This window comes from Aptenodytes patagonicus, chromosome Z (genome assembly GCF_965638725.1).
Source record: "Aptenodytes patagonicus chromosome Z, bAptPat1.pri.cur, whole genome shotgun sequence".
Lineage (NCBI taxonomy): Eukaryota > Metazoa > Chordata > Aves > Sphenisciformes > Spheniscidae > Aptenodytes > Aptenodytes patagonicus.
In genome coordinates, this window is record NC_134982.1 from 12,058,211 (window position 1) to 12,076,648 (window position 18,438).

General features: G+C 46.2%; 1 protein-coding gene across 3 annotated transcripts in view; it reads left to right on the forward strand.

Moving 5' to 3' along the window:
• Positions 1 to 17,181, forward strand: part of LOC143172350 (phospholipid-transporting ATPase ID-like) — a 93,270-nt gene extending 76,089 nt beyond the window's left edge. For all 3 annotated transcript variants that reach the window (XM_076361680.1, XM_076361681.1, XM_076361679.1), the window contains exons 19-28: positions 220 to 331; positions 1,413 to 1,518; positions 2,305 to 2,452; positions 5,648 to 5,831; positions 7,350 to 7,573; positions 8,419 to 8,502; positions 9,409 to 9,654; positions 10,508 to 10,646; positions 12,473 to 12,603; positions 14,433 to 17,181. In XM_076361680.1, the coding sequence (XP_076217795.1) occupies positions 220 to 331; positions 1,413 to 1,518; positions 2,305 to 2,452; positions 5,648 to 5,831; positions 7,350 to 7,573; positions 8,419 to 8,502; positions 9,409 to 9,654; positions 10,508 to 10,646; positions 12,473 to 12,603; positions 14,433 to 14,654 (1,596 nt within the window). In that variant the 3' untranslated portion in view covers positions 14,655 to 17,181. The remainder of the gene's footprint in view (positions 1 to 219; positions 332 to 1,412; positions 1,519 to 2,304; positions 2,453 to 5,647; positions 5,832 to 7,349; positions 7,574 to 8,418; positions 8,503 to 9,408; positions 9,655 to 10,507; positions 10,647 to 12,472; positions 12,604 to 14,432) is intronic.
• The last annotated feature ends 1,257 nt before the right edge of the window (positions 17,182 to 18,438 follow it).

An 18,438-nucleotide genomic window follows, 5' to 3' on the forward strand; every position in this document is an offset into this window, starting at 1 on the left:
TGTTCATGATCTATCTGAGCCTGGGGGATTAGAGACTAGAACATTTGCAGGATCAGGGCTCTACTCTGTACAGTAAAGTTGCTGAGGAAGAATGAAAATCAGTACAACCTTATTCCTGGATTTCATTTGTGTTTGCTTGAGTAATTACCTGGAGGTCTAATGCTTTCTCCTTTGCTAGCAATGGGAAGACTTACCAGTTCCCTGATGTTTTCTATTAAGCTGCTAGGTGCCACAGCGATTGAGGACAAGTTACAAGATGGAGTCCCGCAGACAATTGAGACTCTTGCCAAAGCCAACATTAAGATATGGGTTCTCACTGGAGACAAGCAAGGTAATGGGGCTACAGCTTTGGATGTTTCTCTTCTCTCCCACCAGTGGGATGGTTCTGCTAAGACCCATGTTCTCATTCTTTCTCCTTTGAAAACTGCACAGAAGACAAACTTACAGGGCTTTGCTTCATTGCCAGCTAGGCAAAACTCCAGTTATCTGGAAGTAGACCAGATAACTGTAGCTAGTGCCTGTTCTTAATTCTTGCCCTGAGGCTGGAAGCAGTGTGAAGGCAGCATCCTTTGCCTTTGGAGAGGTGACAATGAGCATCCCATAGTCCCTGTCATATGCTGTAAAAAGGTGTCACTTTACTACAGTCGACCATCCTGGTGAAGAAGGTGGAAAAAATCTTGTCCTGCTTTCCAGGAACTTTAATCCTAAAGTGGATGTTGGGTCTGTTTCAGTTTGATCCTGGCATTAATGATCCAGAATAGAAACAGAGGAAACATAGGCTTTTGGAGAAAGCATTAAGTTGGAAAGAATGGTAAATAGACTCCAATGAATTCTTTTGGAGAAACAGTAATTTCACTGAAACAATGGTGTTTCAGGGAGGCCAAAAGTGTTTGCAAGTAATTTCATCCAAGAAATGAGCAGAGAATTATTGAGAAAAATGAAACATTTCATTTTGTCATGTTCCAAATGTAATCGTTTTGCTTACGAAATACCAAAATACTTTTTTTTCAGAATTTTCTGAACAAAATGTCTTGATATTCTTCTTCAGAACTATGGTTTGGGGCTTTTCTGGGAGTAGGGGGAGGGAAAGTCAAAAATCCTGAAAAAATTTTTTTGAATCAACATGAAATGTTTTTTGTTGCTCCAAGTATATTGGCCAAAGGGTGTTTTAAGCTTTTTCATTTTGGTATAATTATTTTTTTCTGTGGCCTTGTGAAGCCCAATTAGGGGAGATTTGCTGCTACGTCCATCAAGGTGACTCTCCTGGCTCTCTTAAACTGTTGACTCTGAAAGGCTCAGAGCTCTTTTGAGTGAGAAAGAGAGCTTTTGTCATGTGTGTAAAAAGGCCACAGAGACGGTGGGTGAGTTTGGGGCTGCTAAGATGGGTCATCCTCCTGGTTTATCTTTCCCAGAGACGGCAATGAATATTGGTTACTCCTGCAACTTGCTGAATGATGACATGGAAGATGTTTTCATTATTGAAGGCAGCACATCTGATGACGTACTTAATGAGCTGAGGTAAATGGCTGAAATATGCAGCTTCATTGCTGTGCACTGACACTATTTGTATTTTGTACTATTCCACCTTTTTCTCCTGTGGGCTTTACTTGGTGCAGTTCATTCAGAGACCTTAGATAAGGACTAGCTGGCTCCCTGGAAGATCCAGCAGCTAAACACAATGTAGAAATCTCCTCTGAGGATAAACCCTGAAGCTTCTTGATCCAAGAGGTCAAATCTATATAAATGTATAAGAAAGCAGAGACAGGCAGGTAATATCAGCTGACATTCTACAAGTGATCCGGAGCCACAAAGCCTTTGGCTCCAGGCTTGAGCTATGCTGTTGCTCTACTGCTATTGCCATTCATCCACACTGTGGTCCTTGGTCTGGATATGGTGCTTTTCTAGCATTATTTGGAAATCTACCTTCCTCCCTCGCCTCCTCAGTAGACATGAGTTCTTAGGTATAGATGGAAAACGGGCAAGTTTTTCAGTCCTTTTCTCTTGAAATAGGTGGTTGCCGGACAATATGCACAGAAAATTGGTATGCCCTTTGGGATACTGCCCTTCATGACACTCAGATGATTTGTTTGACTTTAAAGCAGCACAAGTTTAGCACACACTTGTTAAGCATGTGGATGATCCACACAAACAGCAGTGGCTAAACTATGCATGTTGTTGTAGGGATACAGGGAAAATTGAACAAAACTATCAAAGGGAAGCATTGATTTTTTATTTTCATAAAGTTGATTTAATAAAACATATAAATCTTTACAAGCTTTTCATTATTATTCTGGATTTTTTTAGGAATGCAAGGAAAAAGATGAAGCCAGACTCCTTTCTGGACAGTGATGAAATCAACATTCAGTTTGAAAAATCGTCAAAAAAACCAAATGTTATGCCTGATGAGCAAGCAAATGGGGTGTACGGTCTCGTTATCACTGGCCACAGCCTGGTAAGGAAGGTTCAGAGTCATGTTAGGGCTGAGTTCTCTGAAGAACTTAATGTGATAGGGACATACTGGAAGTCTGAAAATGCTTTAAAAATTTAGCTCTAGAGGAACGGATTTTTTTTTTCCCTAATTGAAGATTAGGTTCAGTGGTTATCTGAGACATCAAAGGTGATGGGCGAGGTTTCAGAAGGCTGAACAGGGAAGAGATGGCCCTGATGTTAGGCAAACAAGAGGGGTAGAGTAGCTGGATCAATTTTCATTTCCAGAAAGATACTAGAAAAATAATCAGGCAGTTTCTGGATGCAGCAAGAAGGTAACATCAGACATGGGTTTCAAGTATGCCAAGAACATATTCTACTAAATATATCTGATAACAGATATATTTAACAGATAGGATATATGTCCTATAACTTAATTAATAAATTGTTTGATGCTCTCTCCCGTGATGTTCTTCCAATCAAACTGAAGTAATACGGTCTAGATGAAATTGTTAAGTGACAGATGCAAGACTGCTTGGAAAGTATGGCTCTTAAGGGCTCACTGCTGATCTAAAACAACAGTTAAGGGGCATCTGCAGGGGGCTATCCCACATCTATTTGATATTCAGCGTTTGCATTAACTGCTTAAAAAAAGAGCAGATAACACCAGGCTGGGATAAACTGCAGGCCTGATGGAGTTCAAGATTAGACTTGAAAACAGTTTAACAAATTGGAGAAATACATGGGAAAAATTGAGAATGCAATTCAGTAAGAACAAATGCCTTGTTCTGCACTTTCACATAATCAACTACACACATACAAAATCAGAGATATGTATGTAAGAACATCATCTGTAAGAATTGTGAAGAAAACCTCCTGCTTCATTTGGCATCAGTAAAGTCTTAGATGAAATAATTCAACTTATTTGGGCCATTTTCTTTGAGAAAATGTAGACCAACTAGAGGGAGTACAAAGAAAACTGTAAGAACAGTCATGCATGATCTGGAAAGCATAGGGGAAAACTGAGAGAGACAGGATTTCTGAGCCTGGAGAATACTGATCAGTCTTGGTAATACCCTTCAGATAATAACAGGTAAACAAAGTAATGGCATTAAACTAGAGATAAGAGAGTTTTGGGTGAAATGTCTTCCTGGTGAGAATAGTGAAGCGCTGAAATAGATTTTCCACCCTTGGAAATTTTTCAGAACAGGTTAGAGAAAAAAACAATGTAGATACTTTTCAACCTGTCTGGGAGGAAGGCTTAGTCTAGATCAGGTTTATTTGTCTATTGTATTTTGCTTTCCCAGATTGCAGGGGAAGCAAATAGGTAGACGTGAAAAGAGCTGGGAGGCGCTGCCTTTCAGAGACAAGATGCTTCTGTTTCCTGTTGCTACCTCTTTTGATGGCAGTCCAGCAAATTTAACTCCTAGCTTTATACCAGCCCAGCAAATTACTATTAAAAAAATCTCATCTTGCTCCATTTTTGGCTTGTGTGCCATGTATACAGACCCTGGACTAGAGGGGACACTTTCAGGCAGTGTCTACATTGTCAAGTACCCTCTCTCCCTCTTTTACACTTGCTCTCTCTTTAACTCCAGGGCCTTAATCCCCTTTAAATCCCCACTGCAAAACAGACAAGAGCTCTGTCAAGTTTGGTGCATCTGCACGGGCGAATCCTCTGACATCCCAGCTGGCTGCAAGCCTCTGCCTGTTCCTATTCCATCCCTTCAGCCTACAGCACAGACCCCAAGTGCTGCACTATAAAAGCACCACTGGCAGTGGTGACAAAGCTTTCTTTTTATTCCTGGAAAACCACATACTCACCCACACCCTGGCAAGGAGATATGTCCCAGAAATTCAAATCTGTGCTGTGTGGGAGCAGCCAGCCCACATAGCCTGCAGCAGAGTGGACACAGCCAGTCTCACCAAGGCCATGACTTTCTCCTGGGTGGGGACCACAAGGACAGTGTGGACAAAACTATATGTTATTTATTTCTGTGAACCTAGAGCTTGAACAATGGTAATAGTGCTGATACCGTCCCACTCAAACACAGCATCTGTTCAGTGCCGTATCCTTACGTGTAGATAGGTGGGATGGCAGCACTGGGGCCACGCACACATGTGGTCTTGCTCAAACAAAGCGAGTGAACAGAAGCACATCAGCATCTGTAATGGCATCATCGTACTAGTTAATTTGTGTGCAGTACCATTAATACACTGTGTGATAACATTTTGCTAGTGCTGTGCAGCAAGGATGTTGTGGCAAAAGCCATCTCTAACTGCACTGACCAGCTGGTAGTAAAGCTAAACCATGAAAAGGTCTCCCTTGTTGAGCACGCCTGCCTGCCACTGACGGGAGGGAAGCGGGGGCGCCGGTGACTCACAGCTCGCTCTTTCAAGAAGAAAGGATATCTGGCCTAAGGATTGTCTGCCTTACACAGAAAGGACAGTGGGTCTGCTGTAATGGCTCTGTGGAGGAGAGAGCCCCATAGATTCCTTCCATGCATGTCTACTGAGAAGAGACACCCTTATAACAGAGTCAAAAAGCATGATCTGAAAAAAATATGAAAAGCTGACACTGCTCCCTCCTCCTCATGCAGAGCTGGAGGGGTGACCAGACATCCAATTATCGCTGTGCTTCCCGAATAGAAATAACACGGCTGACTGATTTAAAAGTTCAGCACTCAGGGCAAAGTTGCCTTCTCCCTGGCTTTGTGTTTTGCTTTGTCATGCCCACCTGAGCTCAGCTTTTTCCATGTTTTTTTTTAATTAAGTACTCCCAAATTGAAATCTCTTCTATTAATACCACAGATCTCCCAGAGCTTAAAAAATAAACCAAGAGGGATGAGCAGAGACTCTCTCGCATGGAGATACACAAGGCTGTCTCAGGCCCAGCAGCAGCTTCATTGATTTAGTGCTCCTGTTGTTTGACACTTCTGCTGCACTGCCAGGTTACATCGGCCAGAGCAGCTGTTGTGCGTATCCAGCTGTGGTGCATCCAAGGTGCAAGCTCGCAGGTGCACGCTGCGTGGCATGGTGTCGTGCCGCGTGGATGCTCCCTGCGACTGAATGGACGGATTCACTTGGGGTATCTCATACCTTCCTTCTGCCAAATGGCAGAACTAGCTCAGTTCTCATTTCCTTCCAGCTGCATCCTCTTTGTCAGGCCACGAGTTGCTGCTAGTCTGACCTGAACACCCCCTTTGCTCCTTCTTCTCAGGCTTACGCACTGGAAGGGAATCTGGAGCTGGAACTGGTGAGAACAGCCTGCATGTGCAAAGTGGTGATCTGCTGCCGGGTGACTCCGCTGCAGAAGGCCCAGGTGGTGGAGCTGGTGAAGAAGTACAAGAAGGCTGTGACCCTGGCAATCGGAGACGGTGCCAACGATGTCAGCATGATCAAAAGTGAGTGATGGCCGACAGCCGGCATGCTCTAGCAAACCGACTCGCTGATGTATTTGCTATCTATCCGAGGTGGCCTAGCAGCAGGAACACGTATCTGAGCGCCTTCTGTACCACCCTCTTTGTGGCACCGAGTGGCTGTGTCCCAAGTTTTGGCAGGTTTCTACAGAGCACTGTCACTATAGGCTACTCGTGTCTCCTGCCTTCCAGGACACACAGGAGGGCCCTTTGCTGTCCTCCCACCACCAGGATCGCAGGACGCTAAGGTTGCGCTTATTTCTTATTTCTCTGTTTCTACTTTAGAATAGACAAAAGCCCGCTGGGGCTGTGAGATGTCCACCTGTGTGTCTGCATGGCCACTATCACAAGGGCAATAAAAAGAACAAACAAGTTTGTTTCAGAGAGGGCCTGTCTGCAATGCAGAAAGAAAATCTTCATGCCTGTAAATAGTCTGTATAATGTTACGTGATTTTTTTTCCACATTTCCATGTGGTAGGGCCATTTGTCAATTATCTCCCTTGAGTTATACATCACGGGCTTCTAGGCCCCTTTGTCCTTGAGCATCATTCGATGCTGCATTACCTCAGTGAATTTATGAAAAAAATCCCCTAACTAGGTGTAATTAAATTAAGGTTATTCAGAAGGGCCTATTGCTAATCTTCCTTGTGTTAATTTGCAAGAATTGATTAACTGGAGCCTTTTAATTGAGAAAGAAAAGGCTTAGTAGGCAGCTTCAGGGGAGATAAGTCAGGCAGTCAGTAAAGAAAGGATAAGAAAAGTTAAAGTGTACATGATAATTAGAAACGAACCCACTCCCCCCACGAGAGGGTTGGGACATTGGGGTTTTATCAATTCACTGTTCCATGGAAGCCTCTGAATCTAACCAACCTCCAGCCATCAAGATTGTTCTCCTTAGTTAAAGCTGTATAATTAGCTGTCACATTAAACTTATGTCCACGTTTAATAAACCCAAGTTACTATTAAAAAAGGTGTGACTCTTCTATCTAATTATTTGATTGAACTTATAAAGCCTAGGAAATGTAAAAAGGCTACAGTCTGCCTTATAGCACTGTGTCTGAAAAACCTATACGGTATTTGAAGGTTTTGCTTGTCTGGAGCAGTATTTTAAGGCTGCTGGAAGGACATGCATGCATGTAAATACAAGTCACATGTCAATATAAATTAAAGTTATTTTTTCATAACAGCAGCTGTTATGAACAACAGCATTTACGCTGTTGGAAAACATTCAGAAAGAAAACACGAATTGTCACTGAGGGTGTAATTTCATTCAAATAATACAAGCCCAGTTACTGGAAATGTATCACCACAGCCAAAATCGCAATGCTGCTGAAAGAATTAGTGCCAAAAAAAATTTTTTTTTTTTAAAATAACTTTACACATGACTTTTTATGAAGTCTAGGAGGGAATTATCACACTGTCCCAGTGCAGAGAACTCATTTAAAAAATGGGGTAATCAAAACTCTCGGTGTAATGACATGATCAATAACCTTCTTGTTGCAGCTGCCCATATCGGGGTTGGTATCAGTGGCCAGGAGGGGATGCAGGCGGTCTTGTCCAGTGACTTCTCCTTTGCACAGTTCCGTTACCTGCAGCGCCTGCTCTTGGTCCACGGCCGGTGGTCCTACATCCGCATGTGCAAGTTCCTCAAATACTTCTTCTATAAGAATTTTGCCTTCACGTTAGTGCATTTCTGGTATGGCTTCTTCTCTGGCTTCTCAGCACAGGTAGGTCCAGCTTTTGTTTTCTCATGGTCATGTATAGCATTTTCAAGTAAAGCATCTGGAAAAATTTTGAAAGGAAATAAGCTAAGCCATCCCGCCCCCCCCTTACTGAACGGCACACAGGTCTGTCTTCTTCAGCTGTATGAGTATAAAGCAGATGCTGCTTCCTTCATTGCGCTGCTGGTAGAGGACAGATGCCTGAAGACATTTAGGTGCATTATGGAGCACATGGGTACCTCGTGGGATTTTCGAAAGTGTTCAAACTGACAACAGGCATCAAACAAGGATACAGATTACACAGAGGCCTGGCCAGTTTGGCGCAGATCTGTGTAAGACCTGTGCTTGCCCTATTAGCACATTTGAAGCAATCTGTTTAACCCCAGGTGTGCTTCAGCAGCTTGCAAGAGGAGCAAATCTCCTGCAGCGAAAAAGCTGGTGTCAGTTTAAGACAAACCAATCTCCAACCCAGCCCAGACCCTGGGAAGCGCAGATAGCGTGCAAGTGTTAGCCCTGGGGCTGAGGGTGCAAGGGTGCGGGCAGGACGGTTGCCATCCGCCCCTGCCCACGGGCTGCCTGCTGCAGAGCGCTGCCGTGGAGGGGTGTCCTGCTCTGGCTGTGGCCGGCAGTGGATGCTGAGCAAACAGGGCTAGCATAACGGGATCCTTCCCCCGTGTATTCTCACAGCTTATGGTACGAACCGTTTAGGGCTGCTGAGCTTGAGTCACCTTACACTTTTGGTCTCAGTAGTGCTTTGAACCAAGATGTTCCAGCATTTAATTGCATATACTTTTGAGGAGATGGAAAAGGCAGCCTTTTGCTAACTCCATGCTCTGTTTTTTTTTCTTTAGACTGTCTATGATGAGTGGTTCATTACGCTTTACAATTTGGTATATACCTCCCTCCCGGTGCTAGGAATGAGTCTCTTCGATCAGGTACTGTTTCTATCACCGTTTTTATAGGGGTTTTATCTCCAGGTGCTTTGAGCTGGTTCCATGGAGCAAAAGCAGCTGACTTTTTGGCTAGCTATTGTGGTAGCCCCCAAAATAGGTTCCTGCCAGTGAGAACTGAGAGCACAAAAAAAGGATGCACCAGGGAGGAGATGGTGTGTTACCCTGATTTGGCCTGTGGGTTTCTGTGTGCAGTGAGACTTTTGGGTTAGGCTGTTGACTACAGTAAAAGCTGCCATTGCAACACTCCCCTGAAGTAGTCACATCTTATTAGCCCTGTTCCTGAAGCCTGACAAGTGACTTTTTAATGACCACACAGAACAATGAATGAACTAGAACTCCGAAGCCAGGTTTTCCAGGTTCAGCCTTTCTAGTGGAAGTCTTCCTGCAGTAATTTCACATACGCATTTCTACCTCATATGCTGTTATTGTTCAGCAAGACATAGGAGCAATAAAGCTGCTCCTATATGCCTTTTACAAGTTAAATAAGTAGGAACTTGCTGTTCCACAAGGGTTCACAGTGTTCAGTTCTGGACACTTAAGGGTCAGACAGCCTTGCCTGTGTGTGGACCCAGGGGAGGTATTTTCTATCCCTTAGCTTCCAGGCAACTCTCAGGAGAGCAGACCATGCAGTCTGCTAAGATGAAGTGTACCTTCATTTTTTTTGCAGCACTTGTCAGCTTTCTCTGCACAAGAAAGGTGAAATTCAACACGGAAAATGTGTCTAGGTGACCTTGGCACGTGGCACACTCGTCAGCACAACTGAGTGAATTGTGTGCTAAGCTTTTTCTCATGGAAATGCATGTCACAGGGACATGGCAACCCTAAGTGGTCTTGTGTGGTCAGCTGGGTAGGTGCCAGCAGATTTGACCATCTCCTGTCTACTTTCAGGATGTCGATGATCGTTGGAGCATGCTGTTTCCTCAGCTATATGTGCCTGGCCAGCAAAACCTCTATTTTAACAAAATGGTGTTTGTCAAGTGCATGTTGCAAGGGATCTACAGTTCCCTCATTCTCTTCTTCATCCCCTATGGGGCCATGTACAATACAATGAGAAGTGATGGGAAGGCCATTGCTGACTACCAGTCCTTTGCACTGATGGCCCAGACATGCTTACTGATTGTGGTGTCTGTACAGGTAAGGCATCCCAGGTAATATTTTTAGGAATTAGTTGTTGTTTTATGAAGACAGCATCTGGAGGGCCACTTGGGATCTTGATAGCATTGTATTTGCTGCTGCATCTTGCATTCTTGCAATAAAAAGTCTCTTGACACCAGATTACTCTCCTCAGTTCAACAGAACAACAGATTTGTATGTTACGAAAGATCAGGGTGACAGGAAAGCAGAGTCTTTGCCTTGGGAAGTTTGCAGTCATAGCAGACAAAACAGTTAAGGCTGGGAACAGAGGAGGACTAATTCTATTTATGGGAAGGGTTTGAAGCACAGGACTGTCTGTCTGCTATCAGGCAGTTATTTATAGGGTCTGAATTATGGGGCTGTTTCTGTAGCCTGGACCCATGCACGATGCAGATGCTAGGCCTGCACTTGCTGGAAGAAACAGCTAAGGCTCGGGTGGTACAAAATTCAGATGGTACTAGCAGGATGAGAGAAATTTCTTAAAAGAAAACCAATCAATCACACCTCCCTAGATAATAGTTTCTGTTGTCTGAGGTCTTGTAGGCTCCTTCTCCTAACTTTCAATGCTAGATCACAGCTTGGGGTGGGGACATAAGCTTGGCTCATTAGTATCCTGTCTCCAGTACTGGCCGCTGGTGAATGCTTGAGAAGAGGGCAACAACAGGGCAAACATAGTAATGCTTGCCTTGAATGGTCTCACAGCATCCTGTGATCTGTGGCTTAGTATTTCTTGAGATTTGAATGAATAACAGTCTCAGGGGCAGGTGTACAAAGCAGAGGACAAGCTGTGTTCAGCACAGATCTGCTAAATAATTAAGGCACTGACAACAGCTGTATTGCTCCATTCTTTCAGATTGGCTTGGACACCTCTTACTGGACAGTTGTGAACCAGTTCTTCATCTGGGGCAGCCTTTCTGTTTACTTTGCTATCACCTTCACCATGTATAGTGATGGCATGTACCTGATCTTCACAGCCTCCTTTCCCTTTGTTGGTAAGCCCCGGGACAAATCTGGATTGCACTCAGCATGGGCATACTGCGGGGCTTAAATCTGTCGAGTATTTCTAGTATTGATATACTGATTGCCTTTTCTACAAGAAATGCCAGGGTACTTCTGAGGGCTGCTGGGAATGCTTGTTTTGAATCCCATCCATCCAGCTGAAGGTGTGCCACATTCACTTCCTTGCATAAGAATGCACACCCACATGCAAGCGCAGGAATGGTCCTTTAAATAAACCTACTGAGCTGGCTGGAATGCTTTCTGCTGCTCTTTTATATTCCGTTTCCAGGTGTTCAATTCTTACAGATATGTAGGAGCATTTTGTTTGCAGAAGGATGTGTGTTCTTTTGTAAATAAGTTAACATGTTGGTATAGGAAAGCATAGAAGCACAACATCCAGTTAGACAAGAGAAAAATGCCATGTGATTATGGTGAGCTTTCAGTCAGGTTAAATGGCAAATTCCCAACAAAAAAAAAATCCAGAGATGACCAGGTATTTGGAGTTACTCTACATAACAGATTTCTGAACACATGCAAAAAGTGAAGGATAACATAAAAATGAGTCTGTCTCCTGAGACTTTGATCAGGAGGAAGATGAAATCTTAGCAAAGTAATAGTATTGGTACAGCATTGTTACGAGACTCTACTTCTGAAATCCCAACACTTTTTGTTTCAAGTCTCAGAATGGTGTATTAATCAATGCCTTTACTTCTGGATGAATTGTTAAGTCAAACTTGTTCTGCCCATCTTCACTGCAATACCAAGGTGCTTGGCCATTTTAGAATTATCTGAGATGCAGGTCAGTTGTTGCAACGTATCTTCCAAGCAGATGGTCACATCCACTGTAAGATGGCTTTTAGTATCAAAAACGCTGAGTGAGAGAAGACAGAGTGTCTGTTCAGTTTCCAAAGACAGGTGGTAACTCACTTGCCAGGGACATCTCTATCTGCTGCTCTGTTGGTACTACGTAGGTCAACGTAGCCATAATGCTGAGGGCCGCTTAATAAGGTTTCAGTCTGAAACCATTTTTAAGGAAAGTGTTTCTAGTCCGGACTCAGATAACTTCTTTACTTTAATTTCAGTGGAGTTGTATTACAGCAGAATTTGGCCAACTGAAAAGAAAACATTCAGCAACTTTACTGCCAACAACAGCATCATTAAGCCCTGTAATGAGGGTTTTGCAGACTGTTTGTTCTATCTTACTTTCCTTCAGTTTTGGAGAAGCCAGAAGTGAGCACTTTGGTTTCAAAGAAGGTGGCAGTGTCACGCCACCACATGGCAGTTGCTCTGCCAATACACCCATTAGGCTACGCTGTCTGTGCAGACGCCCAGAGCGACACATGCTCGTCTCGTAAAGGGCTGTGATCCTATCATCCGCTGGGCAGTCAGAGTCAGCACTCCATATGCTTCAGGAACTGGTGCTGGAAAGTAAGAAAATAGTATTCCTCCTTTTGCACTAGAGTCCTGGCAAAAGGTGAGAGGGCTGGACTGCTGCCGAAGAAGGTCTCCTGAACGTTTATATCAATCCTTTGCAGTGATTTGACTCTTTGTAAAGAGATGTGGCATTCACTCTGACATCCTTGTCTCCCTGAGTTGTTGCTGCAGTTGTGTCCGGCCGTTGCATTTTTCTTTGCTCGTCTCAGCGATACTGGTATTGCTGTCCTCTCTGCAGCAAGTTGGTCTCACTGTTGGACATGGTGTCTGCTTTATATTCTGGTCTGTTTGCCAAGTGCTTTGGAACCACAGAAAGTGAAAGGTTCAGGTGAATGATGGTGAGAGGTGCTGCTGTTACGGTTTTAATCATGCTTTTGTTTTTCAGGTACGGCTCGAAACACCCTCAGCCAACCAAACGTGTGGCTAGCAATCTTCCTCAGCATCACCCTCTGTGTGCTGCCTGTAGTTGGCTTTCGATTCCTGAAGGCTCAGTTAAAGCCAACTCCCAGTGATAAAGTAAGGAGATACCTTATTAAACCAGAAATGATGCTTATTACCACCTAAGCTTACCGTGGAGCCATATTGCATGGGCTTGGCATTGCTCAGAGTGTACGTCCCTGTAGGTGGAAGTGCTGCCATCCGTCTGTCCCCTAGTCCCTTGAGAAGGAGGACTGAATTCGGGTTTTGGCACAGTTCAAACCATCTGCAGCTGGGACCAAGACTGAGATTATTTAGATGTGGATCAGATTGCACTGGAGCGAGGAAGCCGCACTATTTTTAGGTGCAGGGTTTAAGTGCTGTGGCTCAGTGGCAAGGGAGTGGCGTGTTCCTCCTGCCCTGCTGCCGTAGAGTTTTTAGCCTGGCAGACCGCAGCCCTTCACCCTCCACCCAGGCGTATGTGTTTGCTGGGGATTTTTTTGTACTTCAGAATTTACTTCATTTGTAGCCAATGGTTATAACCCCCCTCTGAAACCAGCTGCCCTCCCTTCCCCAGGAATATGAAGATAAGGCCACTAGTGCAAGGAGAGGCTGGGAGAGATGGAGCGGGCAGAGAGCACGCAGCTCACTACAGCCAACGGGCCCCTCAAGAATACCGGCATAAACACAGCTACCCGGGCTGGCTTTCGAACGAGAGCATCTGCTAAATGCTGCTGCCACCTGGTGCTGCCTTCCTCTTCCTGCACTGAGCTGCAAGACACGAGTGTCTCTGAGCACAGTCCCAAGGGCATGCACCCCACTGCTCCTCAGTGACTGCCCTGATCATCCTTGGGATGTCTGTGAAGCTCCCCAGGTGCTCCAGGACTGTTGGAGAATGAGTGAGGGGGAATTCTCAGCCCTTGCAGAGGGGGTTGGTGGATGCTAGAGAAGACTGCTAGGTAGGGAAGTCCTCAGGACACAGGGGCAGTTCAGGTGTGTAAAAATGGGCTGAGTTTACCCTTCAGTTGAGTAGAAGTCTGACGCGGCTGTGGTCCTGAATCCCAGCCTCAGTGCTTGGGTTGAGCATCTCTAGTGCAAAAGCACTTTACTTTTCTACCTCTGGGAAGCAAATTGTCACAGGAAAGGAGTGTTTGGGTTTCCTGCTGTACAGAGATCCCCAACCAGCAGCATGAGAGGAACTTACAGGCCTGATGCTTGAAGAGGCCAAGTACCTACATCTGTCGCTGTCCCAAGCAGGAATGACAGGGGTCCGATGGCTGGGGATTCTGCCGAGCCACTGGCACTCAGTACTGGCCTCCTGCCTTTGACAGCCCCTTTCCGAAAAGATGCCTGCCGCAGATGATCTCGGTGGCCACGTGGGAGCAGAGAGCCCACTACCTGCAAATAAAGTGCATTATTTCTTTCCCTTCTGCCAAGGAATATGAGAATTTCTTGATCACCATTCTCATCATAAAAAGCTTTTACGTATCGGAGATCCCCTTCAGTAGTCTGTTTTCTAGATTAAGTAAGCCAATTTTTAAATGTTTGTTTTCTGGACTTTTGACTATTGTTGAGACGGTTTCCACATTTTGGGTTATTTGACTGAAGTGCCTAAAAGAGCTGCAGCAATACCCCGACCGAGGCATCGCAAAACTGTGAGGAACGATACACTGAAATGATCCCCTCCCATGTCTCACAGATGACACTCCCATTAATGCCTTTTAGAGTAAGATTTGCTTTTCCTTTTACCAGGCTGCCACCCTGTGCTGCCTGTTCAGTTCTTGCTCTGCAACCCCTCCTGCCATCCTGTTTTGTCAATCATTTTTAGCTTTGGACCCCTGCTTGTTTCCCTTTCTTTGCTTCTCGTTTACCGTGCTTGTGAATAATGATGCACTTCCCACTTTTCCCATCTTATTTTCTGATTTCAGGTGCTGCTCAAGATCAAAGAAGCCAAAAAGAGGCCACCTCCACCCTCACCCAAGAGACGCCTGCGTCGGACCAGCACTCGCCGCTCCGGCTATGCCTTCTCCCATCAGCACGGCTTTGGAGCACTCATTATGTCTGGGAGAAACATGCGGCCAAAATCACCTTTTGCTACAACAGGAACATTTTCACCAAATAGTGACAAACATAAACACAAAGGACTGTAAAAAAAAAAAAAAAAAAAAAAAAAAAAAAGCCAAGAAAAAAAAACAACACAGCAAACCAAAGTAAAGGGCTGTCAGGAGAGGAGGCTGTGCTCCCTGCAAAGCACCGAGCCAGTGGCCGCCTAGAGGTCTGCCCTCCGGGCTAGCAAATCAAGGACTTGGGCCTTTCCTTTCACCCACGTGCACCCTCTGACTTCAGCTTCTCTTCCAAAGACGTGTGCTGCTGCCGGGGAAGGTGGGCAGGGTGAATTAGAGCTGTTGTATGGTATCCCAGAGGGCCTCCCTGGAACAAGAGAGAACATGCTGCGGGAGGCATCTCTGCTCCCTGAGATTGTTCGTAACGCTATTTTTTTTTTTCTCCCTTTAACTACATACCTCAGAGCAAAGAGAAGTCCAGGCTGAGGAAAAGGCTGAATTGGCAATGTCTTTCTCATTCACATGCCTTTGTTTCTGTCATGAATCCACTCTGGGCCGTATTACTGGGGTGACAGCATTGACCCCAGCTGTGCCTTAGGTCCAGCCATACAACCCCCACATCCCCAATCTTTGTAATATGTGTAATTTTGTAGCCTTTTGACTGTATACAGGCACTTTGGAAGGCACGAGTTGGAGATAACCTCCTTCCAAACTAACGGTTAATCCAGTTTCTCAAGAGATGGCCAGTGCCCAGTCGCCACCCTCTTCCTGCATCTGCAGTGGGGAAGTGCTGCAAGCTCAGAGAAACCCTTAGTTGGTCAAGGGACAAGGACTTGGCGTTCATCAGCCCGTCCTGTTTTATCTGCATTGCAAATCTGCTCTCGTAAAAGATCATTGCCCTCAGAGCCCTCCTCAGGTTTTGTAGCCGGGCACCAGCCATTTCATTTAGACTTAAAATAAAAGGACAAAAGCAGCTCAGGCTCCCATGTGATCAAACATAAAATCTGGCCCTGAGAAGCCCCTGTTATGGTTAGGGCTCATCTGAGCTGCCAGCACCAGGTGTCTTTCCCACCATAACAGGCTGAGGCACACGCACATCTGACTCGATGGAAATCACACAAGCAGTATCAGAGGCAGAGGTGCTATTTCACAGCTAGCGCAGGGTGTCCTTCACTCTACCGGTGCCGTCTCTCAGTGTGAGGGATGAAGCATGACCTGGTGGGTCCCTCACTCCCTGATGAGCGGTGTGGTCGAGGTTCAGAGGAACGTAGTGAGGGCTCGGGGGCCTCTGCAGAGTTTCTCTGTGCTGGCTAATACTTTATTTGGGAACGGCTCATCTGTGAATCGTGAGCAGCAGAGAGCTGAAAATCCTATCGGTCTGGCTGCCAGCAGAGGGACCTAAGATGCACAGGCACAGCCAAAGACATGGTGATCCTGAGGGACTGGGATTTGCTCACTGTTTTGTCACACCAGCTCCACAATCAGCGGGGTTACTGGGTGGAAGGCCAGCGCGGCAGCGTGAGAGTCTGTCCTGCCAGCACTGCTGAGCTCTCTAAATGGAGCTTTTTTGTGCAGAGGACTAAGCAGCGTTGGCTGCTGTATTTTTTTCGGCTCCTTTATACAAATTTAGACTCCTTCCTTGTTTTGAATTGGACTTTTTTGTACAGTAACCACCTGGTATTTATTGGGAGCTCTCTGCCTTGAGTCTCTGAGCTGTCGGTGGAGGCAATGTATGATGGCAACTGGCCAGCCATGTCCCCATTTCATCCGGTCTGCGTATGACACCTTGCTGCCTGTGGTCCCAGTTTCAGCAGTTACTGTGTAAAATTGTTTAAGCTCTAATAGAAGGTTTCATCTCCCTGCCTTTATCTCAGCACAGAAAAAAACAGTCAGTTGCACCTGCTGCTTTGGGAGGCTGGTTGCAAACTGTGGTATTAAATTTCAGCATAGCCAGTGCAAAACTAGAGCTGGGACTGGATCCAGACTTCAGCGGCCAGGAGCTGCTTGCTAGGGAAGGAGAAAATTCTAATCCGGTGATCTCCGCTGCAAGGAGATACGTAAGTAAAGTGAGAGCCTCCACCCTGACTGAGGAAACCGCTGTGATTGTTAGTGCCTGCCACAGCCTCCTGATTTACCATTCAGTTTGCAGAGACAATCGTGGCTTTCTGATGAGGGTTATGTCTTTCACAGTCAGCCTCCCCGGGGCTAGAGGAAAAAGGAGAATTTATGCAGGTAAGCAGACATCCCCACGATACCCAGACTGGGCTGTGGACCGAGAGTCCTGTCAAAGCTGTTCCTAGTATGTAATGCAGCACAATATAACGCAGAGCAGCGGAGGCAGACCTTTTGCTGACAGAGCAAGGCAACTTTGGGACTGTGTCACTCTTCTCATATGGTTTACGTGCAAAACAATCACCTTCTGGCTGAAGGGGACTTGTAAATGTTGCATAGGACATGCAGGGGATAATACAGCTGTTGGTGAACTTGCGCCAGATAGAAGTATTTCAGTGGTTTGACAAGATCAGCAGTTGAAACATATCAGCTGGTAGTGATGTCTGTCCTACATCACTCCTGATTTTGTAAAATAATTTTTTTTTTTTTTTTAAATAAAAAGAGAATATTGGGATGACCGATGCCTTGCCAGTCTGCTAACTGATCAAAGGAGTTTATAACCGGACGCGTACGTTACTCCTGGACCTCCTACAGCGGGAGGATGGTCTGTGGGAGGACGGCTCCGAGACGACAGCGCTTTTCACGCGGTATCCAGGTTTGGGAAACAATCGAATTCCCAAACTTTGGAACCTGTCAGGGATGTTTTAAGGGGGGGGGGGGGGGCGGGCAGTGCCGAGATCCCGCCCCGCCGCCCGGCTGGAAGCAGCGGAGCGGGGCGGGCGGCCGGTAAGGGGCGGCGGGGGGCGGCGAGGGGCGGCGGGCGGCGGCGAACGCCGCCGCCCGCCGCCCCTCGTCGCCCCCCGCCGCCTGGGAGGGGGGGGAGGCCGGCTCGTCCGTGTCCGGAGCGGGCGGCTGCCTGGGGGTGTGGGTATTTCTCGTGTGCGCGGTGCTCTGCTCGGTCCCGCGGGGGGTGTGGGAGGGGTGGGTGTCAGACCTCCTGTCATCGGCTGGGCAGTGTCTGAAGAGGGTAATTTAGACTTCTATGAAGCTCTCGTATTTGACACATATGTCAAAAATTAATCCCTGAAATGTGTTTTGGTTTGCCCCCCCCCCCCCCCTTTTTTTTTCTCATTATTCCATAATATACAGTTCATGGTTTGAACACAGTTTCAGGATCAGGAATGGTAATGCTTTGATGATAACCGGTGATGATACGGTTAATTTTCTTATACCGTAGCAGAGGAGGACTTAGAGCATCTCCTCTCTCCCCTGAATCCAACCGGGTGACACGGAGCAGCCTCCGCCGCCAATAGCGTGGGGCATCGGGTGCTTCTGGGCAGAGGCACCTCGAGGGTGTTTTAGGTGGCCAACTGCAACACCTGCATTCCTGCTAGGCTGCCCGGTGGCTCCCACTTCACCGGGGTGCATCCACACAACTCTTTTCCACTGACCTGTAGCCTGGAAGTCGTTACTCGTGAGCAGCTCTTGCGGAACGGGAGGGCAAAGTAGTGCTGCATGCTTGCCCTAGGTTCTGCAACTGGAGTGATCCCCAACAAGGTCTGTTGTAAGGAAGGAGCCGTCTGAATAATGACCTGTGCTAATTACCAGATGGGAACAAGAACAGGAGCATAAGGGAACTCGGATACCTGTGGGCAGAGGTGCTGTGTCCTATAACCCCATCAGACCACTGATAAAACTTCATCCTAAAACCAGCCGTTCCAGCTGGAAAGCTTCCTGTTCTGATGATTCCCCCCCCCTC